Genomic DNA, 27,831 nt, shown 5'->3' with positions numbered 1-27,831 from the left:
TTTAAAGCTCATATGCCTTTAATATGTTGCTATTGAACTTGTTTCTAGCTACAGCTTTATGATTTCTGAGCAGTCCATGAAATGACTGACGAGTAGCCCTCAACTCCAAAAGAACAAATGAAGAGATTGATTTGGAGTTTTTGATAGCTTTTAGTGTTTTGGGATAGTTTGGAATTTCCTTTACCTATGAATAAAGCACCAAGAAGTATTTACATTCACTACTACTAGCTAGGGGCATAGCACCCTCCATTAAAGGCACTTGCTTCTTATGATTGGTTTCAGTGACCGATACTGTAGGATCCCAAGTACGCATAAGCCCTTGAAAAAGGGAAGGCATCTTCCATACATAACTGAAAATCTCCATTTAACAAGTTAATTTGGCCCTCATCTTTCCTTCATCAGTACTGTAATTTTTTGAATAAAGTGTGAGGAACAAAGTTTATAGCTTTAGTCTTATCTTTACGTAAATGAAAGCATCAGCATCTCCTTGGGAAGAAATCGTTTTTTCATTACGTAAGGCATATATACCCATTACTAAAGACATTCGCAGCGTAAATCTCATTTTGAAAGGTAAAACATATTGAAATCTCATGTCAAAAAATAATTTGGCTTTGCTACTTGAAACATCCCCTGGATTTGTCTTTCGCTTTTCAGCAAGGCTAAGTCATACAAGTCTATTGGTGTGATATTTAAAATGAATCAAGGAATAGAGATTGCTTTTTAAAAGCAAAGAAAAGAAATACCTGCTTGTTGAGTGCAGATTGGTTAAAGGATTTCGAGATCATGTGAGTACTTGCAGAATCTCTAATAGCTTTGAGTGTTTTGGAGATTTTCGAATCTTATTATCTCTATAAATGAAGCCCGGCAGCCTGTGGTTTTCCGCACGCTCTTCACAGCAACATAAACATTCTTCTAGAATTCAAACTGATCATCACCGCTCAAACCAAGAAACACCTCAACCACCACCCAGTCACACCTTTTCTTTTAAATTTTTTCCCTTTCTTTTTTTGTGTATCCCTCCTCCATCCACTCCTTTTTGAACCTGCAAAGAAAAAATGGATGAAGGTGTGCTCTTCAATATTGCGGAGGAAATAATAAAGACATTGGGTTCCCTACCTGCTCAGGAGGTTGCACTATGGTGGGGGCTCAAAGATCAATTGCGGAAGCTCAATGACACAGTTACTAGGATTAAGGCTGTGATTCAAGACGCTGAGGAGCAGGCACAAAAACAGAACCATCAAATCGAAGACTGGCTCATGAAGCTGTGGGAAGCTGTATATGATGCAGAGGATTTGCTGGACGATTTCTCAACACAAGTTGTGCGGAAACAGTTGATGCCTGGGAAAAGAGTATCGAGGGAGGTACGCCTTTTTCTCTCAAGATCAAACCAATTTGTGTATGGTTTACGGATGGGTCATAGAGTTAAAGCACTTAGAGAGAGACTAGATGCCATTGAAACTGACAGTAAAAAATTCAATTTTGTGGCTCGTCAAGAGGAGGGAGCTTCTTCGACCACTGCCAGGGAGCAAACTACCTCATCTGAACCTGAAAAAATAGTTGGGAGAGAGAGTGACAAAGAGGCAGTTAAAATTTTTCTGATGAATTCCATCTATGAGCATAATGTTTCTGTCATCTCCGTAGTTGGAATGGGAGGGTTGGGGAAGACCACACTAGCTCAACATGTTTACAATAATGAGCAAGTTCAGGCGCATTTTGGTGTGAGACTCTGGGTAAGTGTCTCAGGCAGCTTAGATGTTAGAAAGATTATCAAAGGGGCTGTAGGTACTGGAGATTCTGATGATCAGTTAGAGAGTCTGAAAGAAAAGCTTGAACGGAAAATAGAAAAAAAGAAGTATCTTCTTGTATTAGATGATGTGTGGGATGGTGAGGATGATGGTGAAAAATGGTATAGGTTGAAGGAGTTGTTACCACGTGATGTAGTAGGAAGTAAGATAGTGGTAACTACACGTTCTCATGTAATTGCCAAATTCACAAGCACAATAGAACCACATGTTTTAGAAGGTCTGTCAGTAGATGAGTCATGGGATCTGTTTACAAGCAAGGCATTTCCTCAAGGCCAGGAGTCGGGTCATGTAGATGAGAGAATTAGAAAAGAGATTGTAGAGAGGTGTTGTGGAGTTCCTTTGGTCATAAAGGCAATTTCGAGGTTAATGTCTTTGAAAGATAGAGCCCAGTGGTTGCCCTTTATCCAACAAGAACTTCCAAATAGGGTCAAAGATGATATCATAGATACCCTTAAGTTAAGCTACGATCCTCTTCCATCATATATGAAGCATTGCTTTGCATACTGTAGCTTACTCCCAAAAGGTCATATGATTGATGTGAAGTCAATGATTCGACTTTGGATTGCACAAGGGTTTGTTAGCTCCTCGAATTTGGGTGAGTGTTTAGAAATTGATGGTCTTAGGTGCTTTGAGAGTTTACTGCGGAGGTCATTCTTCCACGAAGTGGAGAAGGATGGTTTAGGTAACATAAGAAGTTGCAAAATGCATGATTTTATGCATGATCTTGCAACCCATGTCGCTGGTTTTCGGAGCATCAAAGTGGAGCGTGGAGGAAATAGGATTAGTGAATTGACTCGGCACGTGTCATTTGACACGGAATTGGATTTGTCTTTGCCTAGTGCACAACATCTAAGAACACTTGCGTTATTGCAAGGTGGAAAATGGGATGAGGGGGCATGGGAGTCTATTTGTCAAGACTTTAGGCGTTTGTGTGTGCTTGTTTTGAGTCATTTTGGAATGAAGAAAGTGTCACCTCTCATTCAAAAGCTCAAGCATCTGAAATATCTTGATCTTTCGAATAATGAGATGGAGGCGCTTTCTAATTCTGTCACCAATCTGGTAAATTTGCAAGTGCTCAAGCTCAATGGTTGTAGGAAACTTAAGGAACTACCTAGGGATATTGGTAAGCTAATTAATCTGAGGCATCTTGATGTTGGTTGCTATCTTGATGATGATTTATGTGAAAATTTAGTGTATATGCCTCGTGGGATTGGGAAATTAACTAGTCTACAAACATTGTCATGTTTTGTGGCTGCTAAAAATAGGAGTCCTACATCCAAGAAGGTTGGTGGATTGAATGAGTTGAGTGCATTAAATGAATTGAGAGGGAGGCTAGAAATAAGAGTAAAGGAATACGAGAGGAGTTCTTGTATATTTGAATTTGATGGAGCTAAATTGAAAGATAAAAAATATCTTCAGTCGTTGACCATATGGTGGGACCTAGAGGAAGATCTTATTTCAGATATTATTTTGTATGATAAAATGTTGCAAAACCTCCAGCCAAACTTGAGTCTTCAAGAGTTGAAACTGAGAGGCTATAAAGGCATCAGGTTTCCACATTGGCTTTCAGAACTCTCAAATCTTGTAAGCATTCATCTAATATTCTGTCCAAGACTTAAGCATATCCCTCCCTTAGATAAAATCCCTTCTGTTAGAGAATTGTTGATTATGCATTTGAATAATTTGGAGTACATGGATAGCGAGGGGGGTGGAGGAAGAGGAGTTTCAGGATTTTTCCCGTCTTTAAAAAAACTTAGCATCTATAATTGTCCTAATCTGAAGGGATGGTGGAAGAAGAGTAGAGATGAGATGAGTGACGATAATGATGAGTCATTAAAAGAAATGCTATGTTTTCCATGTCTTTCTTCCTTGAGCATTGTTGATTGTCCAAACTTGACTTCAATGCCGTTGTTTCCAACTCTGTCAATTCTCATTTTGTTGAGAGCTAGTTCAATGCCATTACAGCAGACAATAGAGATGACATCACCAATCTCTTCTTCTTCTTCTTCTTCCCGTCCTCTCTCCAAATTGAAGAAACTATATATTTATTTCATTGATGATATGGAATCTCTTCCAGAAGTAGGGCTGCAAAATCTCTCGTCTCTCCAACAGCTATCAATTAGGGGATGCTCAAGATTGAAGTCTCTGCCACTGCCTGATCAGGGGATGCATTCTCTTCAGAAATTAGATATCAGCAATTGCAGAGAAATTGAGTTTTCATCTCAATCTAAAATATCTTACTGCCATGGAGAATTGAGAGTGATAGAATATAGAGTTGGGAGGTTTCCAAGTTGGCTTTCAAATCTCTCAAATCTAGTAAGGATTCATCTACAAAATTGTAGAGGACTTGAGCAAATCCCTCCCTTACACGGAATCCCTTCTCTTGAAGATTTATATTTTGGCAGTATGGATGATTTGGAGTACATAGATAGTGAGGGGGTTGGAGGAAGAGGAGTGTCGAAGTTTTTCCCATCTTTAAAGAAACTTCATATCTTTGATTGTGCTAAACTGAAGGGATGGTGGAAGAAGAGTAGAGATGAGATGAAGGATGATAGTGATGAGTCAACAAAAGAAATGCTATGTTTTCCACATCTTTCTTCCTTGAGAATTGAATATTGTCCAAATCTGAATTCAATGCCGTTGTTTCCAACTCTCGATGAAGGTCTTTATCTGATCAAAATTAGTTCAGAGCCATTACAGCAGACAATGAAGATGACATCACCAGTCTCTTCTTCTTCTTCTTCTTCTTCTTCTTCTTCTTCTTCTTCTTCTTCATTTATCCATCCTCTCTCCAAATTGAAGAATCTAAGGATATGGGCAATTGATGACATGGAATCTCTTCCAGAAGTAGGGCTGCAAAATCTCTCTTCTCTTCAACAGCTATCAATTTGGGGATGCGAAAGATTGAAGTCTCTGCCACTGCCTGATCAAGGGATGCATTCTCTTCAGAAATTAGAAGTTGTTTTTTGCAGCGAAATGAAGTCTCTATCTGAATCTCAAGGGAGGATACCCTACCTTCCCTCTTTGCAAGAATTAATACTAAAAGGCTGCAGTGAAGAGTTGAGCGGAAGACCGAGAGGATGGGAAAAAGAGGCTGAGAAGGAGTGGCATACAAATGAGTAGTGGAGCATTTTCACCGAACGAACATAACTGCGTGATATTCAGGTTAGCTTATAATTTTTAAAAAATAAATTTAAAATTTAATTAGTTAAATTATACCCTTTAAGATTTAAATCCATACTTACATATATGCATATATGAGGATTTATCCTCTTCCTTCATTTAATTTCTTTTATTATTATCAATATTATTATTACTCCATACTCTTCTTTCTCTCTTCTTATCTTTTCATATTTGATTGTTAGAGCATTTTCACCGTGTGGCTACTATTCTAATTAAATACAAAGGTTTTTAACATCCCCTCCTTAATTTAATTTATTTCATCATTACTCCATACTCTCTCTATATATATTTATTTAATTTATTATCCACAAATCTAATATGATAAAATTATTATTTTTCCCTTAAAAGTTGGCTCATTTCTCAATTAATTGGGAGAGGGGTTCAGCCCTCAACAAAATGGCAAATAACCAAAATTTCTCAATTAAATGATAGTAACTACAAAAAGGAAGGCCTTCTCCAATCACCTAATCTGTCCTCAAAATTTTTATTTTATTTTAATAAAAAACAGATCTCGAAAACAAAAAAACTGAAGGCACAATGATGTTAGAGCTACGTAGAGACTAACATTGTTCTCATGTAATACCATATTCTGATTGATACTTTGCATTTATGGTGTTTTCCAGGCCATTAGCAAGCTTCTATGAGATTACTATCTTATCGTTTTACAGATGGTGATGCATTCCCACGTTCTGAATTCCAAAGCACAGGTATATATTGTTCTTAAAGCTGGCTAAGTAAGTGCTCCTGCTAAAACATCTTTATATCATACAAGACTGATAAGGGCCTCTCTTTTTTAAATAATATCTTTAAATAAAATGATCATAAGTCAATAACATCAAGTGAAATAGTTTAATATTCTACTAACTAAACATGCAAAGGCTTCTCTTTTCTTAGATAATTTATCCCTCTAGCTACGTGATTGATCTCTAGGAAAGTCAAACAAATCAAGTGAGAAATGTAAAATATGACATTTTTGTTATTTTATTTTTTTTATTGGTGGTGAAGAAATGGTACTTTAGTCTTATTTGTTTGTTACTCCTTTAAAACATCAACTCTCTAAGTTTTATATCAAAAGATGTTCTCTGCGTTTCTTAGTACCTGTTGTAGTTTTTAAACTGAATGTTTAGTATGCTCTGTTACTGATTTCTACCGTGCGTGTATAGATGTCCCTATTTGACTCTTTATGAATGATGCCTTATAATGTTTCACGAATCTTCTTTTATCATAGCTTGAAATCTGATTACTGTTTCAACATTGAAAATCTGATGCTCTGGTGTGGTATGTAAGATGATGATGGTCTTTTTGTCAAAAATGTCTTCGAACATAATAATATCCAGCATCCAGTTCGGCTCTGCCTCGGCAGTCTATTGTAGTGGATTCATGCCTCCCAGTCAACCCTGCATGTCACTGAATAACAGTCCTGCAAAAGTAAGCTTCATATCGCTCCCATTTCCCCTGTTTTTTTTTTTTATTATTATTTTATTTTAATGTTATTACTTATTTTAGACCCTTTGTTTGATTTCCTAGAAAGTTAGAAATTTAACAAATGCAACTGAGAAAGTCAATTGAAAAGGTCTCTGTCTTGGTAGTCTCAGGGTTTCAAATTTACCGCTCCTTTTCCTTACTGTCGAAATATACAAAGTAACTGTTTAGCCCTTTTTTTTATTTCTAAGGAGGAGTTTTTACAAGTTGCTGGCAGAGGTTATTGTCATCGGCCTGATGTTTGATAAAGCTGAAAAGGTTTTTGATGTTGGTCTCACTGTAGATGATCGAAAAGGCCGATCTACAGAATAAGACAGTTCTGCATATTGATAGTAAAACAAGTACAAGTTGTTTCATTTTGATCTATGGACAATATCAAGTAATCTCTCACCCCACTACTCTCTCTCTGCAGGAATCAAGTAATTCCATTATTTATCCTCTCTTCTTTTGTCTCTGGCAGGGAATCAATTAGATCACTTGATGACGGCTGTCTGATATACATTGCAAGAGATGATTTTCACTATAAAGCCACCTGGTGAAGTTTAAATCTGCAGGAATGTTCCTAGGCTCTGATTTGTTCCGAGACTCACTCATCAAATGACGAATGCAGTTTGTTTCGACTATTTTTCTTCATATACAAATCTTAACAAACTTGTACCTACAAGGATCTGTACTTTTGTACTGATACATTCTGATATGATCTCTGAGAATGTTAATGGAAAGCTGCTATTCATAACTTGTTCCTCATTTGCTGTGAGTGAATCGATAAGACAAGCAACATCAATCTCATGGATTTCACCAACTGTGCTTATGTTTTTCACCTTTTCGGCTGTGTTTTCTGCAAGTGCTTAATAATTTCTGTTTCTTCACCTTATGTTTGGAAATGAGAACATTGTGTTGCTATTTTCATTTTAGTTTTAACTAATTCTCCTTATGTTCTTTGATTTTCTTTAACTAATTCTTCAGATTTAATTTGGTGTGATTGATTTCTTACAAGCAAACCGAGGAACTACTAAAATAGTTGAGTCTGCAGAATCCCCATTTCTAGAGCTTCAAAAATGTTTGCCAGCAGCTACTTCGCTTGATGGAGGCAAGTCTATGGAAATGATGGAAAATCAATGTGTTATTAGTGATTCTTTTATATCTATGATATCTAGGCTCTTATTCGATCCTAGAGATTCCACATGCCCTTCACCGTGAAACCAATACTCGTCCTGTCTGATGACGGATCTGGTGTTTCTCAACTTGGATCTTTTGGAAAGGAATACCTGGCCAAATATGATTCTGACAATTCTTTTGGTTTTTTTTGCATGTGAATATCTTTCAGTATGCTATATATGTCAACATCCTGACCCACGGGATCTGCATTATTTTTATCCGCCATTATTGGATTTTGATCCTGTTTTTATCCTTAATTTATCCTTATAATCTGTACTACTTATTCAATCGCACCCCTAAGAATAAAAATTGAGGGTCTTCTTGTAATATTGTCGTAGATTTTAAGGTTCAAAATTGGAATTTCTTAAAGTTTAAGAGCTTCCTTATAGTTTCTTCAGGGATAAGGAAGCTTCTGTCTCCCTCTACCCTTCGACTAAAAAAGAAAATGGACGCCACCTCCGGCTTATAGGGCGGCGATTCCATGGTTATATTCTTCAGATTTAATTTGGTGTGATTGATTTCTTACAAGCAAACCGAGGAACTACTAACATAGTTGAGTGCAGTCCAATTAACCTGGTTTCGTGTGCGTCCATCATTGTTTAAATAATTGAGATTTCCTTGGTGCCTGACTCTTTCATTAATTCTTTAATGATGAATTAGTTTTCATAATGTAAAGATTTTGTGCAGAAAGACAATTTATAGTCCTATAATTCGAAATTTAAGATGCTCTGTACAGAAAGCAACTGACTTCAGAAAGCAAATGTATCCTGATAGTGTTAGGAATTCAGGATTTGTTCTCTCTTCTGACTGCTGAGAAAGCAACAGAAATACAAAATGTGAAACCTGGCCTGTGATATTTCATTATTAGGCGTAAGATTCTAGAAATGCAAAACTCGTTTTCTTTCATCTGTGAAACAGTTGTGTCTGCAGAATCCCCATTTCTAGAGCTTCAAAAATGTTTGCCAGCAGCTAATTCGCTTGATGGAGGCAAGTCTATGGAAATGATGGAAAATCAATGTGTTATTAGTGATGTTTCTCCGTTTCGTTCCCATTTAGCCTTTATCCTTGATAATCAGGCTCTTATTCGATCCTAGAGATTCCACATGCCCTCCACCGTGAAACCAATACTCGTCCTGTCTGATGACGGATCTGGTGTTTCTCAACTTGGATCTGTTGGAAAGGAATACCTGGCCAAATATAATTCTGACAATTCTTTTGGTTTTTTTTTGCATGTGAATATCTTTCAGTATACTATATATGTCAACATCCTGACCCACGGGATTTGCATTATTTTTATCCGCCATTATTGCATTTTGATCCTGTTTTTGAAGGACAGGAGACCCTGTGCCGTTTCCCACTTCCAGTCCCACCCACCCACAATATAGAAGAAAGTAGAGAGGCAGGGACAGAAGAGAAAATGATAGAATGCAATTATAGTCGTAGCTGGACACGATAAAAGAATCCTACTTTATCTTTTTCATAGCTATCAAATGCGTAGGTGATTGAAGATCGCACAAATAAATTTATTTTTTGAAGACAAGTTTAGAAGTGTACAGCCGCCGGTAAGATAATATTTTCCGGACGACTCAATTACTCATTAAATAATAAATTTAGGCAGAAGGAGATGAGACTGTCATGTATGTTTGCTCTGATACCATGTTTGAATAGAAAAAGCTCACTGAATAATGTATCATATATAAATGCAGCCTGACGATGTCCATCGATGTGTGCTGCTTTACTTCACAATATGGACTGTATTTTGTAGTTTTTTTTTATTTTAAAAAAATGGTTTGAAATCAATTTGTTTTTAATTTTTTTGAATATTTTGATGTGCTGATATTAAAAATAAAATTTTAAAAATAAAAATATATTTTTATATATTTTTAAATTAAAAACATTTTAATAAGTAATTTATTTAAAAATAACAATAATAAAGCTTTAGCTTTAGACATGTCCTGCACTCCACTGCCATTTTTTCTTAAGATATGTAAAGGTTGCTAATGCTTTAACTACTTTTGCCTCAAATAAAACTTTAGCTTTAGAAATATATTTACCTTTTCTTATTAATATATAAAGGTTGCCGGTGCTATAACTACTTTTGTCTAAAATAAAATTTTAGCTCTTGACATATTGTGCTTGCTTTATAAATAATTTGTAAATAAACTATTTTTGTAAACTCTTAGCTCTTGACATATTGTGCTTGCTTTATATATAATCGTGTGATGCCGATTATAGATTTGGAATTCGGTTCATGACATTTATCCTGATGATATTTTCAAAGATTGTTCTATTGAATCTAATGAGTCTACAGGGACAGTATTCACCTGAACCGGTCACCGGATTTTGCAAAATAGTGATTCTGTCTATTTTCTGGTCCTTCTGCATCTTGTGCTCTGCAGCATCTACATAATTATTGCTTGCGAAATTATTGCTCGCAAACCAACTATTCCAGGTCTGTCTAAATTATGGCTTTCAATCAGTGCTAACCAAGTCATAACTGGCTGGCTTGACTTAGACTTCGACAGATTCAACTTGCCCCTTAATCTTTGTTCTTGGGACCTACAATTAAAACAAGTGTGGTCCTAGGCTACTAGTTAATTATTAAGTATAAATATTAAGACTAAATCATTCTGAAGTCCCTTGGCTTTGAATGTCATTACAATATATCCAATAAATTTGAAAGGCTATATATTTACAGCTTAAATATTAAGACTTAAGTTATAATTTAGCTCAAAACCTAAGGATTAAGGGATATTTATTGGTAGCTTAGACAGCATCCACACGCTGCTTTGAGTACTGTTTGGTTAACGTCAGAATCTACTTCACTATATAAAACCCTTTTAGCATACGAAACGATCACCATTCCAAACTTCTCAGGAGGTTTGTCTTCTACCCACTACCTTTTGAACCTGCAAAGAAAAAATGGCTGAAGGTGTGCTCTTCAATATTGCGGAGAAAATAATAAAGACATTAGGTTCCCTAACTGCTCAGGAGGTTGCACTGTGGTGGGGGCTCAAAGATCAATTGCGGAAGCTCAATGACACAGTTACCAGTATTAAGGCTGTGATTCAAGACGCTGAGGAGCAGGCACAAAAACAGAACCATCAAATCGAAGTCTGGCTCAAGAAGCTGCGGGAAGCTGTATATGATGCAGAGGATTTGCTGGACGATTTCTCAACACAAGTTCTGCGGAAACAATTGATGCCCGGGAAAAGAGTATCGAGGGAGGTACGCCTTTTTCTCTCAAGATCAAACCAATTTGTGTATGGTTTACGGATGGGTCATAGAGTTAAAGCACTTAGAGAGACACTAGATGACATTGAAACTGACAGTAAAAGATTCAATTTTGTGGCTCGTCAAGAGGAGGGAGCTTCATTGACTACTGTCAGGGGGGAAACAACCTCCTCTGAACCTGAAGTGATAGTTGGGAGAGTAGGTGACAAAGTGGTGGTTAAAACTTTTCTGATGAATTCCAACTATGAACATAATGTTTCTGTCATCTCTGTAGTTGGAATAGGAGGGTTGGGGAAGACCACACTAGCTCAACATGTTTACAATGATGAGCAAGTTCAGGTGCACTTTGGTGTGAAACTCTGGGTAAGTGTCTCAGGCAGCTTAGATGTTAGAAAGATTATCAAAGGGGCTGTAGGTAGTGATTCTGATGATCAGTTAGAGAGTCTGAAAAAAAAGCTTGAAGAGAAAATAGAGAAAAAGAAGTATCTTCTTGTATTAGATGATGTGTGGGATGGTGAGGATGGTAAGGATGATGGTGAAAAATGGGATAGGTTGAAGGAGTTGTTACCACGTGATGCAGTAGGAAGCAAGATAGTTGTAACTACACGTTCTCATTTAATTGCAAAATTCACAAGCACAGTAGAACCACCACATGTTTTAGAAGGTCTGTCAGTAGATGAGTCATGGGATCTTTTTAGAAGCAAGGCATTTCCTCAAGGCCAGGAGTCGGGTCATGTAGATGAGAGAATTAGACAAGAGATTGTAGAGAGGTGTTGTGGAGTTCCTTTGGTCATAAAGGCAATTGCGAGGTTAATGTCTATGAAAGATAGAGCCCAGTGGTTGTCCTTTATCCAACAAGAACTTCCAAATAGGGTCAAAGATGATAACATCATAGATACCCTTAAGTTAAGCTACGATCCTCTTCCATCATTTATGAAGCATTGCTTTGCATACTGTAGCTTATTCCCAAAAGGTCATAGCATTGATGTGAAGTCATTGATTCAACTTTGGATGGCACAAGGGTTCATTAGCTCTTCAAATTCAGGTGGTGGGAGTCTTGAAATTGATGGTCTTAGTTGCTTTGAGAATTTACTGTGGAGGTCATTCTTCCATGAAGTGGAAAAGGATAGATTTGGGAATATAAAAAGTTGCAAAATGCATGATTTTATGCATGATCTTGCAACCCATGTCGCTGGTTTTCAGAGTATCAAAGTGGAGCGTCGAGGAAATAGGATTAGTGAATTGACTCGGCACGTGTCATTTGACACGGAATTAGATTTGTCTTTGCCTAGTGCACAACGTCTAAGAACACTTGTATTATTGCCAGGTGGAAAATGGGATGAGGGGTCAGGGGTGTCAATTTGTCGGGACTTTAGGCGTTTACGTGTGCTTGTTTTGAGTGATTTTGGAATGAATGAAGTGTCACCTCTCATTGAAAAGATCAAGCACCTTAAATATCTTGATCTTTCAAATAATGAGATGGAGGCGCTTTCTAATTCTGTCACCAGTCTGGTAAATTTGCAAGTGCTCAAGCTCAATGGTTGTAGTAACCTTAAGGAACTACCTAGGGATATTAGTAAGCTGATCAGTCTGAGGCATCTTGATGTTGGTTGCACTCTTGATGATGATTTATGTGAAAATTTAGAGTATATGCCTCGTGGGATTGGAAAATTAACTAGTCTACAGACATTGTCATGTTTTGTGGTTGCAAAAAAAAAGAGTCCTAAATCTGAGATAATAAGTGGAGTGGATGAGTTGAGAATGTTAAATGAATTGAGAGGGAGGCTAGAAATAAGAGTCAAGGGATATGAGGGTGGTTCTTGTGTATCAGAATTTGAAGGAGCTAAATTGATCGATAAAAAATATATTTTGTCGTTGACCGTATGGTGGGACCCAGACCTGGATAGTAATTCAGATATTGATTTGTATGATAAAATGTTGCAAAGCCTCCAGCCAAACTCGAGTCTTCAAGAGTTGAGAGTTGAAGGCTATGGAGGTATGAGGTTTCCTAGTTGGGTTTCAAATCTCTCAAATCTTGCAAGTATTGTTCTAAAAGACTGTGGAAGACTTAAGCATATCCCTCCGTTAGATGGAATCCCTTCTCTTGAAGAATTAGTTATTGCGGTATTGGGTGATTTGGAGTACATAGATAGTGAGGGGGTTGGAGGAATAGGAGGGTCGACGTTTTTCCCATCCTTAAAGAGACTTCATATCGAGGATTGTTTTAGACTGAAGGGATGGTGGAAGAGATGGAGTAGAGATGAGATGAATGATGAGTCAACAATAGAAGAAGGGTTGATAATGCTCTCTTTTCCACGTCTTTCTTCCTTGCGCATTTCTGATTGTCCAAATCTGACTTCAATGCCGTTGTTTCCAACTCTCGATGAAGATCTTTATTTGTACGAGACTAGTTCAATGCCATTACAGCAGACAATGAAGATGACATCGCCAGTCTCTTCTACTTCCTCTTCTTCTTCATTTATCCGTCCTCTCTCCAAATTAAAGATTCTAGGTATGACGTCAATTGATGACATGGAATCTCTTCCGGAAGTAGGGCTGCAAAATCTCTCTTCTCTTCAACAGCTATGGATCTCTTTATGTCCAACATTGAAGTCTCTGCCACTGCCTGATCAGGGGATGCATTCTCTTCAGAAATTAGAAGTCTCTTTTTGCAGACTATTGAAGTCGCTATCTGAATCTGAATCTCAAGGGATGATACCCTACCTTCCCTCTTTGCAATTCTTAAGAATCAGTTACTGCGGTGAAGAGCTGAGCGGAAGAACAAGAGGATGGGGAAAGGAGAGCGAGGAGGAGTGGCCTCCTAACATTAAACACATTCCAGATATTGTAATTAATAGGAATTACATTCAAAAGGAGGGTCGCTATGTAAAGGGTGAAGGATTGAGATCCGACTTGTAAGGAGTATTTTCAACGAACATACAAACACTTACACGTGTATGAAAGGTATTTAACCTCTCCTTTCCTTCCTTTATTTATTTTCTTTTATTTTTATTATTCCATACTCTTTCCGTTGTAATGAGTATTAGAGCATTTTCAACGAACATACATATATAAAAGGTTTTTAACCTCTTCCTTCCTTCCTTCCTTTATTTAATTTCTTTTATTATTACTCCATATCCTCTCTATCTCTCTCTATTTAGTTTATTATCCACAAATATATATTTTTATATTTGACAGTTAGAGCATTTTCACTGTACGGATATTATATTTAAATACAAAGGTTTTTACCTCTTCCTTCCTTCCTTCCTGAATTCAATTCAATTTAATTTATCATATTCTCTCTATCTGATTATTCTATCATCCACAACCCTCATTTGATCAATTATTATTGTTTTCTTTGAATATTCGCAACTTTTTTTCATTTAATTGGGAAAAACAAATTACCCAACCTCTCTGCCCTAATCCATCTTCAAATTTTCTTATTTCTTCACTTATGCTTATTTTGTTTGATGAAAAGCCCATTTTGCTTCCATACTACAATCTTTCTTTTTTCTAAAAAAAAAAAAAAAACTGAACTCAAAAACTAACTGAAGGCACATTAATGATGGTATTGGAGCTACCTAGAGACTAAAATTGTTTTCATGTAATACCATATTCTGATTGATACTTTGCATTTATTGTGTTTTCCAGGCCATTAACAAGCTAGAGATGAATGTACGATATACATTGCAAGTGATGTCAATGGAGTTCAGAGGTGGAAGCTATCGTAAATCCCAGATATGATGCTCTTTGCAAGAGCTGGAACTTTCAGTAGCTTGCTATTGATCCGTAGCGTTTGATAAATCTTGAAATATCAATAAGTTGTCTGGAGTTATGTTTCATACGTCTATCTTGAAATAATTTAAATACAAAAATTAGTTTAAAAATAATATAAATTGTTTATTAAAACTTGACCCACTAACCTTGACAGAGAATAATGATTACAAAGAATAAATAAAAGAAGAAAGTATATGATCATCTGAGCTGTGTTTTTCTTCTTTTATTCTGTTTGGCTTTTAATAGAAGTCAACCGCATCAAACACCTCACTTTGCCTTTTCACCACCTAAGCCTCTCTTTTCCTCTTTCTGCAAAATCTCCTTTCATTTTATCCAGCTTGGACTTCAAGGTCCATTTCTTGAAAAAAAGATTTACTTTCAAGTAAGAAACGGAAAATTCAGTGAAATTTTTTGAAGGCAGAATCCTCTTTTGTATCCCTTTCTTGGATGCGTAGAGTATGTTATAGGATTACTTACAGTCATGGAGTTCAAGAAAGAGAAGCTAGTAAGGTTAGTCTCTTTGCTTGTATTTTCTCTCTTTTATGATTCCCATTTGCCTTTTTTTGATGATTTGTTTAAAGGGTGTTCTCAAAATTTACAGGTTTAATGGTGGACAAAACCTGGAGAAGACAGAAACACAAGTAACAAGGTTCCTAGATTTGGAAGGTTTAAGGTATTTCCAGAGAATCATCATGAGCCATATTGGAGAGAGAGAATTCTTGATCCAGGAAGTGATGTTATCTTGAATTGGAACAGGATTTTCCTCTTCTCATGCTTGAAAGCACTCTTTGTTCATCCATTGTTTTTTTACCTTCCATCAGTAACCAACAAGGAAAAGTCATCTTGTATGGATACTGATTTGAATTTAGGAATTACTGTGACATGTTTTAGAACACTTGCTGATGTATTTTACGTAGTTCATATTGTAATAAAGCTTAGGACAGCTTATGTCTCACCTAGTTCAAGAGTTTTTGGGAGAGGTGAACTTGTTATGGATCCTAAGTTGATCGCGAGGAGATATTTGAGATCGGATTTCTTCATAGATCTTGTTGCAGCATTACCTCTTCCTCAGGTACATACATTCCTATCTTCGTTTCTGCTTTTGTTTATTTGATTTGAATGTAGAATTTTAACCTGTGATTTCATTTTTTTTTTTTCTTTTTTGCATAGAAATCACAGCTACTTGTAAAAAATGAGAACGAACTTGAAATTTTCATTTAGTTGATGAGGTTGAAGTTGCTACTGCAATTTTCATCTTCCCTTTGGCCTCAAAATTCCAGGAATTTCTTTCACTTTTTGAGGTTGAGCTGAAGTTACAAATCCGCGTTTCGCCCGGTGGCGTTCACCTCTGCAAAGAGGGGGAGAGGTCTCGAGTTTGAGTCTTAACTTTGTGACTAAGAATATGCGATTGTGCCTGCTCTTTTGGATTGAAATATGACACATATGGCACTGTATTTGATATTTTAAGCACCCATTACTTGCAAATGAAAATTTTCTTATTTCTTTGATTTTTAGTGCCTTTTTGTTATTGCAATCTGTCCTTTGAAGCTAAAGAAGAAATGACATCAAATTGTTCCCTTTGGCAGATTGTGATATGGTTTATTATACCAACAATTAGAAGTTCGCGTGCTGATCATACCAATAATGCCCTAGTACTGATTGTTCTGCTCCAATATATTCCCAGATTGTATTTGATTTTTCCATTAAGTTCTGAGATCATTGAAGCCACTGGAGTAGTTACAAAGACTGCCTGGGCGGGGGCTGCGTATAATCTCCTGCTATACATGCTGGCTAGTCATGTACGTAATGTAATGCCTCCTTGAATCAGAAAATACTTGCCTTTATAGGCTATACTACTTGCTGCTCTCACAAAATGCTTGCCATTGCTGTTGTGTCGGTCATTTAGTGCGGCTTTACACTGATTAGGCCTCTGATCTTGTAGGTGTTGGGGGCATCATCGTATTTGTTGTCAATCGAGCTTCATGCAACATGCTGGAAATCTGCTTGCAAACATGAATTAAGCCCTATAACATGCAACCCCCGTTACTTGAATTGCGATGCTTTTGAATTTCCTGATCGCAAGTCCTGGGAAAACACTACTGTTTTGTTTGCCAGATGTAATCCAGACGACACTTCCTTTTTTCGATTATGGCATATTCGCAAATGCATTGCAGCAGAAAGTACTTTCCTCTGAGTTTCTTGAAAAGTAATTATATTGTTTATGGTGGGGCTTACAGAACTTGAGGTATGACTACATTGAAATTCACCATAAATTTTCATTCAAGATAATGATAGCATCTGATTGCATTTTCAGTTTCATTAGCTGTTTGAATCGATGCATGGTGTTGAAGCAGAGAATTTTCTTTTTTCTGTATGCAGTTGCTGTGATATTATTATCCGCAGATACATAGATCCCATCTAATTGTCTCCATAACTCAAAGAGGTTTTTATAGGAACTTCTAACATATCTTTTCTGCTTGCTGTATTTTTCAGTTCCTATGGCCAGTCTTTGTCTACAAGCACATTCATTGGGGAAACTGCATTTGCCATACTCATTGCCATCTTGGGCCTGGTTTTATTTGCCCATTTGATTGGGATTGTGCAGGTAATGACTAATGTGGACACATGACATAACCTTAGGCTGTTTTTGGCATCTGTTGCAATTGAAACCTTCCCCTGCAACAAAAATATTGAAGTCTGTTTTCTTGGAAAAAACTTGGAAATGTTCTCATTCTCAAGAGAGTATTTCCCTTATAGTTTTCATGATAATTTTCTTCTGAGATACAAAACTCTGCAGTATTCAACATACTCTCTCTTGAATAGACCTACTTGCAATCTATCACTGTGAGGCTTGAGGAGTGGAGGCTCAAGCGAGGAAACACAGAAGAGTGGATGAGACATCGTCAACTGCCCCAAAGTTTGCGAGAACGTGTCAGAAGATTTGTTCAATACAAGTGGCTTGCAACGAGAGGGGTTGATGAAGAATCAATTCTGCGTGCATTACCTACGAATCTTCGTCGAGACATCCAGCGTCACCTATGCTTGGACCTTGTTAGACCAGTAAGGGACTCCCTAGTGTTACTTTCAGGCATTTTAAAATCTCATGCAGCTTTAGCTAATGTTTTTCCTATTTGCAGGTTCCTTTTTTCTCGCAGATGGATGATCAGCTACTGGATGCCATATGTGAGCACTTAGTGTCCTGTTTGAGTACTCAAGGAAACTACATAGTTCGAGAAGGTGATCCGGTTACGGAGATGCTTTTTATTATCAGGGGAAAGCTGGGGAGCTCAACTCCAAATGGAGGGCAAACTGGTTTCTTCAATTCAATTACTTCGAGACCTGGTGACTTTTGCGGTGAAGAGCTGCTTGCCTGGGCATTGCTTCCAAAATCTACTCTCAACTTACCTTCTTCCACAAGGACAGTGAGAGCACTAGAAGAAGTGGAAGTTCGTTGCCAATCAGTTTAGACGTCTCCATAGCAAGAAACTACAGCATACCTTCCGTTTCTACTCTTACCATTGGAGAACATGGGCTGCCTGCTTTATTCAGGCTGCTTGGCGTCAACACAAGAAGAGGGTGATGGCAAAGAGCCTGAGCATGTCAGAGTCCTTCTCAGTTTCTGTTGATGAGCAAACAGTTTGTGATGAAACAACACTAGAGGAGGATGAACCAAGTTTTGCACCTTCAAATTCTCAAGCAAAACAGCACCTTGGTGTGTTACAAAACAGCACCTTCAAATTCTCAAGCAAATCAGCTTCAAGATTTGCTGCGAACACAAGGAGAGGGGCACAGAAAGTCAAGAACGTTGAAATGCTCAAGTTGCAAAAACCTGAAGAGCCAGACTTCTCTACAGAACCAGATGATGACTAGCTCGACCCCTGTTCTCACCCAACAGCCAACTACCAATGGGAGAAAGCTAATATGGAAGGCAAACGATCCAATCCTGAAGGGATATTAATTAAAATCCTCCACGCCATTACTAGTGCTATAAGCACCCATGGATGACTCCATCACTTTTTAGGTTGCTGGAAGCCAAGTGGATGTAAGAGGTGCGGGTTGCTTGTGATTTATCACATGTAGGCAGTCTTGATTAGAGTTTTGTCACAGTCAATCAGGTGAGATTAACACATTATTGCCTTGGATTTTCTTGCTGAAATGGCTCTGAGCTCCGTGATAAATTTCAGCAAGATAATCTTATTCAAGAGGATGAATGGCCTTGATGCAGTTGCGACTAGTGAGGCTGTATTTCGTAAAGCGCTTTAAATTGTAATATTATTAAATTAGTCTTTTTTTATATTTTAAGATAATTTTAATATGCTGAATCAAATTTGGAAAAAACATTAAATTGTTCCAAATATATTTTTAAACAAATACATGTCATGTCTACTCAAATATAATTTTTCAAAAACAAATGTTGATTTTTGTTATTATATTACTAAATAAAAAGTAATTTTTTGTTTTACAAAGAATAAACACAATGAAAAGTTCATGATCTAGGTTCTATGAATGATGAAATAATTCGTAAAGCCTGAGTTCATTTATTATTTTATTATTAATAAAAATTTATTTTGAATTTTTTAAAAATCAAACTATATTTTGATTAAATTTAAAAATCATTTTAATGTTGAATTGTTTTTATATCATAATAATTATACATAAAATAAATAAAAATAAATTATAAAGTATTAAAAGATGAATTAAAAAAAAATTACTGATTAAATTAGAAAACAATTAAAAGGATAAAAGAAGGTGAATTATTTCAACCTATAATGCTTGCCTCGTGGTTAAATCGATGATTTTTTAATTAAAAAAAAGTTTGATGAATCACTTTCTTTTTTTTCGTTTTCTTTTCTTCTTTTTCACCATTCAATAAAGTTTCCAAGCAAAATAAAACATATAAGCACTGAGATGGAAAATGTTATGTATAGTGAAATCATTAATATTTTTAATTTTCTATAAATATTTAATTTTGTATATTTATTATTAATTAATAATTTAAGAATTGTCATATTATTTATATTAAAATTAACAAAAAAATATTTAAATGATGCAGCTGAATCACTGTAACCATACTCAAAATAATATTTATCTGAATGGTGTTTCATGAGTTTTTTTTAAAACCCTTATTTAATTTCATATTTCAATTATTTACAATTTTTTTAATTTTTTTAATTGAGTCATATATCAATATCATGAATTTAATTTTTTTAATTTTTACATTTTAATATTAGATTTATTGAAAGTAAAATTTATAATATTTTTTTTATTTATTTTTTATGAATTTTAACTGATTTCATGATTTAGAAACTAAGTTTAACAAGTTAATATATGGTGACAAGATTTTTTTTTTGTTAGTTTTTCTAGTTGATTTGTTTTTTTTTTTTCAATTTCACTTTATAGCAATTTAATATTTTTTTTTAGTTTTTTTTTTTAATTTTAGGAATTATGTTTTCTATTTTTTTATTTTTTTTTCTCCACTTCAAAATATTATATTTATTAAAAAATCATGCTTATTTTTTAAATTTAGTTTTTATAAATTTATCTAAGTCAAATAGCTAGTTTAACCGCATTAAACTGGATTAATTCTGATTATTATTTTTTTTATTTCATACGGGTTGAATTTTTTTTTTTTTGAATGTGTATGATTTGCTTTCTAATCCGTTCATTCCCAACTAATTTACTTCCCCAAACTTCTGCATTCCTTGTCAGAGAGAGAGAGAGAGAGGGTTCTGCTTCCACAAATCCCTTTCTTCAATCTTCTGGATTTGTTACAAAGTGTCTCTGTCATTTGGGTCAATAAAAAACCAGACCACAGGGAGAAGGAAAAACACCTAGGAAGGTCGACGATGATGGCGGCGGCGGCAGTGAGACGAGGAGGTTCAGAAGCCTTTTTCATTGGGTCCCATTTTCAGCGATGCCAAATGAAAATGATTGGTATGATTCTTCTATCTCCAACCACTTCATCAATGTTGTCTATCAACCACTCCAACTCCATTTCTTCTTCTAGCAGTAGCTGTAGCAGTAGATATCAACACAAAAATGACGCTTCTTCTTCTTTTAGAAACATTGATGATGCCCTTGCTTCTTTCAATCACATGCTTCATAGGAAACCCCTGCCTTGTATTATCCAATTCGCCAAATTATTGTCTGCAATTGTCAAAATGGGACAGTATTACGATGTTGTGATTTCTCTTTCCAAACAAATGGAATTAGTTGGGCTCTCTCCTAATACTTATACGCTTAGTATCTTTATGAATTGCTTCTGCCAGTTGCAACGTGTTGATCTTGGGTTCTCTGTCTTGGCCAAAGTCATTAAACTTGGTCTTCAACCCACTATTGTCACATTTACCACCTTAATCAATGGGCTCTGTAAAGTGGGTGAATTTGCCCAAGCCGTGGAATTATTTGATGACATGGTGGCAAGAGGGTGTCAACCTGATGTCTACACTTATAATACGATTATCAATGGCTTATGTAAGACTGGGGAAACTGCTGAGGCTGCTGGATTGCTTAAGAAAATGGAAGAGGCAGGCTGCCAGCCGAACATGGTGACATACAGTACACTCATTGACAGTCTTTGCAGAGATAGGCTGGTGAATGAGGCTTTAGATATCTTCTCTTATATGAAGGCTAAAGGCATTTACCCAGATATTTTCACTTACACCTCTTTGATCCAGGGCTTATGTAAATTCAGCCGATGGAAGGAGGCTTCGGCATTGCTAAATGAAATGACGAGTTTGAATATCATGCCAGATATTGTCACCTTCAACGTGCTAGTTGATACTTTTTGTAAAGAAGGCAAGGTTTCAGAGGCTCTAGGTGTTTTAAAAACAATGACTGAAATGGGTGTGGAGCCTAACGTTGTTACTTACAGTTCGTTGATGTATGGATATTCCTTGTGGACGGATGTTGTTGAAGCTAGAAAGCTGTTTCATGTCATGATAACCAAGGGTTGTAAACCTAATATTTTTAGTTATAACATCTTAATTAATGGATATTGTAAGGCCAGAAGGATAGACGAGGCCATGCAGCTTTTTAATGAAATGATTCTTCAAGGCTTAACTCCGAACAATGTTAGTTACAACACTCTTATTCATGGCTTTTGCCAATTAGGCAAGCTTAGGGAAGCACAAGATCTTTTCAGGAATATGTGCACTAATGGCAACCTCCCGGATTTATTTACTTACTCAATATTGCTTGATGGCTTTTGCAAACAAGGGTATCTTGGTAAGGCATTCAGACTGTTTCGAGCAATGCAAAGTACTTACTTGAAGCCTAATCTGGTGATGTATACCATCCTGGTTCATGCCATGTGCAAATATGGGAATCATAAAGATGCAAGGAAATTGTTTTCAGAACTCTTTGTCCAAGGGCTGCAGCCTCATGTTCAGCTATACACTACAATAATAAATGGACTTTGTAAAGAAGGATTGTTCGATGAAGCATTGGAAGCTTTCCGAAATATGGAAGCGGATGGCTGCCCTCCAGATGAAATTTCTTATAATGTTATTATTCGAGGACTTCTCCAGCATAAGGATGAATCAAGGGCGTTGCTACTTGTTGGAGAAATGAGAGACAGAGGTTTCGTTGCAGACGTGAGACCATGCTTAAGTGAAGTTTGCCAAGGTAAAAAGGTGATGTAAACTTTTATTTCTCCATGCTGAAAATTCTTGTAGCAAATATTAAGTAATTTTTCCGCAACATGTAAGTTAAATTTTTAGTTCAATCTTGTCAACATCTGAACAATGACACTAGTAAAAACACTATACATCAAAAAGAAACACAAAATAGAATATTTTTTGCCCGAGAGATCTGCTAACAAAAATTCTTGGTCTCTTGTATACATGTACTGTTTTTTCAATTTTTTTTTATTTTTGGCATGCTCTTCAAGTCCACTTTCTTACAAGTTAGTGTTGTAAAACATATATAAAAGTACCTGAATTTTTTTATGTTTAGCCTGCAGGTTTACTCTCTGTGTTATTCTTCACGGTTCCAATCCAAAATAATATGAAAATGAAAATTTTCATGAATACAATAATTCGAATGGGAATGATAATGTTTAAGATCTTATCGGAGAAAGATTAACTTTTATATAAAAGCTGGTCCGAGTATGTTAGAGAATAATATAAATTATATCTTGGTTTTTTGACAGAGAATAATCATTATAAAGAATAAATTAAAGAAGAAAGCAAATGAATATCTGAGCTGTGTTTATTTTTTTCTTTCACTATTAGTTTTCTGTTGGGCTTTTAATGGAAGTCAACCACATTGAACACCTCACTTTGCCTTTTCACCACCTAAAGCCTCTCTTTTCCTCTTTCTGCAAAATCTCCTTTTATTTTATTCAGCTTGGAACTCAAGGTCCATTTCTTGAAAGAAAGATTTACTTTCAAATCAGAAATGAAAAATTCAGTGAAACTTTTTGAAGACAAAATCCTCTTTTGTATCCCTTTCTCGGATGCATAGTATGTTAGAGGATTACCTAATGTCATGGAGTTCAAGAAAGAGAAGCTGGTAAGGTTAGTCTGTTTGCCTGTATTTCCTCTCCTTTATGATTCCCATTTACTTTCTTGGATGATTTGGTTAAATGGCGTTCTCAAAATTTACAGGTTTAATGGTAGACAAAACCTGGACAAGACATTGCCTGTACATAAAACATCAGCTCCATTGTTTAAAACTGAAGGAGGTGGTATTAATAGTGACAGAAGCACAAGTAACAAGGATCCTAAATTATGAAGGTTTAAGGTGTTTACAGCGAATAATCATTTGGAGAGAGAACATTCATGATCCATGAAGTGATGTTATCTTGAAATGGAACAGGATTTTCCTCTTCTTATGCTTGACAGCACTCTTTGTTGATCCATTGTTTTTTTTTCCTTTCATCAGCAAGCAACAAGGAAAAGTCATCTTGTATGGATACTGATTTGAATTTAGGAATTACTGTGACATGTTTTAGAACAGTTGCTGATATATTTTACATAGATCATATTGTAATAAAGTTTAGGACAGCTTATGTCTCACCTAGTTCAAGAGTTTTTGGGAGAGGTGAACTTGTTATGGATCCTAAGTTGATCGCAAGGAGATATTTGAGATCAGATTTCTTCATAGATGTTGTTGCAGCATTACCTCTTCCTAAGGTACATACATTCCTATCTTTGTTTCTGCTTTTGTTTATTTGATTCGAATGTAGAATTTTAGCCTGTGATTTCATTTTTTTTCATTTTTTGCATAGAAATCACAGCTACTTGTAAAATATGAGAACGAACTTGAAATTTTCATTTAGTTGATGAGGTTGAAGTTGCTACTGCAATTTTCAGCTGCCCTTTTGCCTCAAAATTCCAGGAATTTCTTTCACTTGTTGAGGTTGAGCTGAAGTTACAAATCCGCATTTCACCCAGTGGCATTCACCTCCTCAAAGCGGGGGATAAGGTCTCAAGTTTGAGTCTTAACTTTGTGACTAAAAATATGCAATTATGGTTTTGGTAGACTGATATGGTTTGTTTTACCAGTAATTAGAAGCTCGCATGCTGATCATACCATCAATGTCCCAGTGCTGACTGTTCTGCTCCATTTTCCCAGATTATATTTGATTTTTCCATTAAGTTCTGAGATCATTAAGGCCACTGGAGTAGTCACAAAGACCGCATGGCTGGAGCTTCATATAATCTCCTGCTATACATGCTGGCTAGTCATGTGAGCAATGCTTTCTTGGATGGGAAAATACGTGTCGTTTTAGGTGATACTACTTGCTGTTCTCTCAAAATGCTATTGTTGTTGCTGTTGGTCATTTAGTGCTGTTTTATACTGATTAGGCCTCTGATCTTGTAGGTCCTGGGGGCATCATGGTATTTGTTGTCGATCGAGCGTCATTGAACATGCTGGAAATCTGCTTGCAAACATGAATTGAGCCCGATACCATGCAACCCCTGTTACTTGGATTGCGATACTTTGGAATTTCCTGATCGCAAGTCCTGGGAAAACACTACTGTTTTGTTTGCCAGATGTAATCCGGATGACACTTCCTTTTTCGATTATGGCATATTCGCAAATGCATTGCAGCAGAAAGTAATTTCCTCTGAGTTTCTTGATAAAGTACTTATATTGTTTATGGTGGGGCTTGCAGAACTTGAGGTATGACTTCATTGAAATTCACCACAAATGAGACACAATTTCGAGCATCCAAAATTAGATAAGGATGTATGTACAAATATTTGAATTTTATTAAAATATATGATGGAGTATAATTTTTATTTAAAATATTCTTATAAAAAGAATAAACAATTCTCTTAATTTTTTTTTGGATTTGATATGTGGTGACTTGATTTATTTGTGAAGTTAAACCAAGATTTATGTTTTACAAGAAATGCGTGAATTTGAGTATATATTGAAAGTAAGATTTGATGATTTGATGCTTTTGAAAAAGAACATTTGATTTATCTTTCAAATGTTGTCGAAGAATTTTTATAGGACAAATAGACTTGATCCAATAGAATTTTGTTTTTTATATATTTAAGTGTAGGTGAAAGAGGATTGAAAGTTTTTGAGAGAACTTCTTTGCTTGAAGTTTGAAGTGTTTTTATTGGGGAAAATTTTATATCTTGAAGAATACTAAGTTTTATTTATTTTTTATGTTATTTATTTTATTCTTAAAAAAATAAAATAAAATAAATGATACAAGGTGAAATTTGATTGTAGATTTTTTTTTGTTTATATCCTCCAAGACAAGTTTGATTTATTATCTATTTTTATGGATGAACTCAAACTTTTTGCTAAATTTATTGCGGATAGATCAATGGGATACAATAATTTAGCTATACCACTTTTAAACGACAGCCATTGAACAATGTGGGCGTTCGAATCCTTCATCTGTCTGGTCATATTATACCACCATGGCACCGCTGCACAAGGGAGGAGCAAAACTCTAATTTCCAGGATGATGAAGATGAAAACAGAAGTCGACGTTATCAATGAACTGAGCTTCATTGGACTTTGTAGTTGTCATCAAACAAGGCTAAAAATAAACTCTCCGCTTGAATTGCGCTGCAAAAGAGGCGATGAAAACAGACAGAAAATCCTTTGATTAACTCACACCCTCTCCCTGTCTTTATCGTCCCTCTTGTATTTTGGGTAGAGGAATATATGTTCACGAGAAGAAACAGACCGCAACCTCTCCCTGTATTGATTTCATGAGACAGACGAAAGGATAGAGAGCTCATGTAAGATGCAGACAGCAGCCTTACATTTGGGAATGAAGTGGATGAATCTTCCTGGCAAGTTGAGACATTCTGCAGGACAACCTCTCTATCAAGCTGACGTTGTCTCTATGTTCTCCTTATTATTGTCCTCTTCATTTGATTTTTAGCAATCAAAACTAATTCATCGGGAGGAGCAGCATCGAGCTTCAAGTTCATTGTAAGGACAGTGCTTGAACTACTCCTCGCCACCAGCCACAATTCTCCTCTATACTCCCAGCTCCCATGCTTCTATAGAGGAAATGTTAAGCGGGGTAAAGTATATTTAAAGTGGGCACATGAAGAGTACTTTTTTACCACGATAACCAAAAGGTGAAACCAGCCTCGTTGAAGAAGATGAAGATATTTGACGTTCTGCAACACAAAAATCTGAGTTAAACCCTAAGCTTACAGGTGTTACAACCTTACATATTTGGTGTTCTGCAACACACAAAGATCTAAGTTAAATCTTGAATTTATTAATAAGATTTTAGTGTGGCAATCCTGGACCATTAGTCTCCGTTTGATTTAAACTTAAACTCCTGCTATGAGAGGTTTATAGACACCTTATCCATAAAACATACAGCAGGAGAATGGCATTGAATAGAGCTTTTCCTATGAAGTTCATTCTCTATTGTGGGATTTCCTAAAGTGCCATTACCCAAAGATTGATGAATCCCTCCAGCATAACCCAAAGAACGACATGAGTTTTACTCTAAGGGTGATCATAATCGTGGTGTACTCTCTTTTTGTGTAGGGAAAATATGCTGATTTTTTTTTTTTCAAAAAAAAAAATTCAGTGTATTTTACAATAATGTAATCATTTGAAATATAAAATTGCTTTATAAGATTTCGTTCCGTTACAGTTTCTATGATAAATTTCTTCTGAATTCTAGAACTCTGTAGTGTTTAACATGCTCTCTCTTGAATAGACATACTTGCAGTCTATCACTATGAGGCTTGGGGAGTGGAGGCTCAAGCGACGAGAAACAAAAGAGTGGATGAGACATCTTCAACCCCCCTAAAGTTTGCGAGAACTTGTCAGAAGATTTGTTCAATACAAGTGGCTTGCAACTAGAGGGGTTGATGACGAATCAATCTTTCGTTCATACCTACAGATCTTTGTCGAGACATCCAGCGTCACCTATGCCTGGACCTTGTTAGACGAGTAAATCATTCACGATCAAGCATTTTAAAATCTATCTTCTTCTGTCATGCAACTCTAGCTAATGTTTTTCCTATTTGCAGTTTCCTTTTTTCTCGCAGATTGATGATCAGCTACTTGATGCCATTTGTGGGCGCCTAGTGTCCTGTTTGAGTACTCAAGGAAACTATATATAGTTGGAGAAGGTGATCCGGTTACGGAGATGCTTTTTATTATCAGGGGAAAGCTAGAGAGCTCAACTACAAATGGAGGGCGAAACAGGTTTCTTCAATTCAATTACTTCGAGACCTGGTGACTTTTGCGGTGAAGAGCTGCTTGCCTGGGCATTGCTTCCAAAATCTACTCTCAACTTACCTTCTTCCACAAGGACAGTGAGAGCACTAGAAGAAGTGGAAGCATTTGCATTGCGAGCAGAAGACCTCAAGTTCGTTGCCAATCAGTTTAGACGTCTCCATATCAAGAAACTACAGCATACCTTCCGTTTCTACTCTTACCATTGGAGAACCTGGGCTGCCTGCTTTATTCAGGCTGCTTGGCGTCGACACAAGAAGAGGATGATGGCAAAGAGCCTGAGCATGTCAGAGTCCTTCTCAGTTTCTGTTGATGAGCAGAAGACCTCAAGTTCGTTGCCAATCAGTTTAGAAGTCTCCATAGCAAGAAACTACAGCATACCTTCCGTTTCTACTCTTACCATTGGAGAACCTGGGCTGCCTGCTTTATTCAGGCTGCTTGGCGTCGACACAAGAAGAGGATGATGGCAAAGAGCCTGAGCATGTCAGAGTCCTTCTCAGTTTCT

General features: G+C 36.3%; 3 protein-coding genes and 2 pseudogenes across 10 annotated transcripts in view; all 5 read left to right on the top strand.

The window, feature by feature from the left end:
* The window catches only part of LOC118042133 (probable cyclic nucleotide-gated ion channel 14), a 93,670-nt pseudogene extending 74,658 nt beyond the window's left edge, over positions 1-19,012 (top strand).
* LOC118042134 (putative disease resistance protein RGA4) overlaps positions 1-24,896 on the top strand; it is a 94,164-nt gene extending 69,268 nt beyond the window's left edge. The window contains exons 2-7 of one of the 8 annotated variants that reach the window (XM_073409770.1): positions 10,506-13,826; positions 14,514-15,149; positions 23,249-23,776; positions 23,982-24,068; positions 24,219-24,375; positions 24,468-24,896. In XM_073409770.1, coding sequence (XP_073265871.1) covers positions 10,551-13,781 — 3,231 coding nt within the window. In that variant the 5' untranslated portion in view covers positions 10,506-10,550 and the 3' untranslated portion in view covers positions 13,782-13,826; positions 14,514-15,149; positions 23,249-23,776; ... (1 more) ...; positions 24,219-24,375; positions 24,468-24,896. Of the gene's footprint in view, positions 1-10,505; positions 13,827-14,513; positions 15,241-23,248; positions 23,777-23,956; positions 24,376-24,467 lie in introns of all 8 variants that reach the window. The other 7 variants (XM_073409768.1, XM_073409769.1, XM_073409766.1 and 4 more) reach the window with 7 other exon arrangements.
* Positions 1,371-4,964, top strand: LOC118042123 (putative disease resistance protein RGA4). The gene has a single exon (XM_073409762.1). It carries the CDS (start codon positions 1,410-1,412, stop codon positions 4,926-4,928), a length of 3,519 nt encoding a protein of 1,172 aa, XP_073265863.1. The 5' UTR covers positions 1,371-1,409; the 3' UTR covers positions 4,929-4,964.
* Positions 20,313-23,147, top strand: LOC140954142 (uncharacterized). The gene is made up of 2 exons (XM_073409771.1): positions 20,313-22,265; positions 22,988-23,147. Exons 1-2 carry the CDS (start codon positions 20,486-20,488, stop codon positions 23,011-23,013), a joined length of 1,806 nt encoding a protein of 601 aa, XP_073265872.1. The 5' UTR covers positions 20,313-20,485; the 3' UTR covers positions 23,014-23,147.
* On the top strand, positions 23,130-27,790 carry LOC140955710 (probable cyclic nucleotide-gated ion channel 14; annotated as a pseudogene).
* Positions 27,791-27,831: the final 41 nt, after the last annotated feature.

The sequence above is a fragment of the Populus alba genome, chromosome 6 (assembly GCF_005239225.2).
Source record: "Populus alba chromosome 6, ASM523922v2, whole genome shotgun sequence".
NCBI lineage: Eukaryota > Viridiplantae > Streptophyta > Magnoliopsida > Malpighiales > Salicaceae > Populus > Populus alba.
This window is presented reverse-complemented; position numbering and strand designations above follow the sequence as displayed.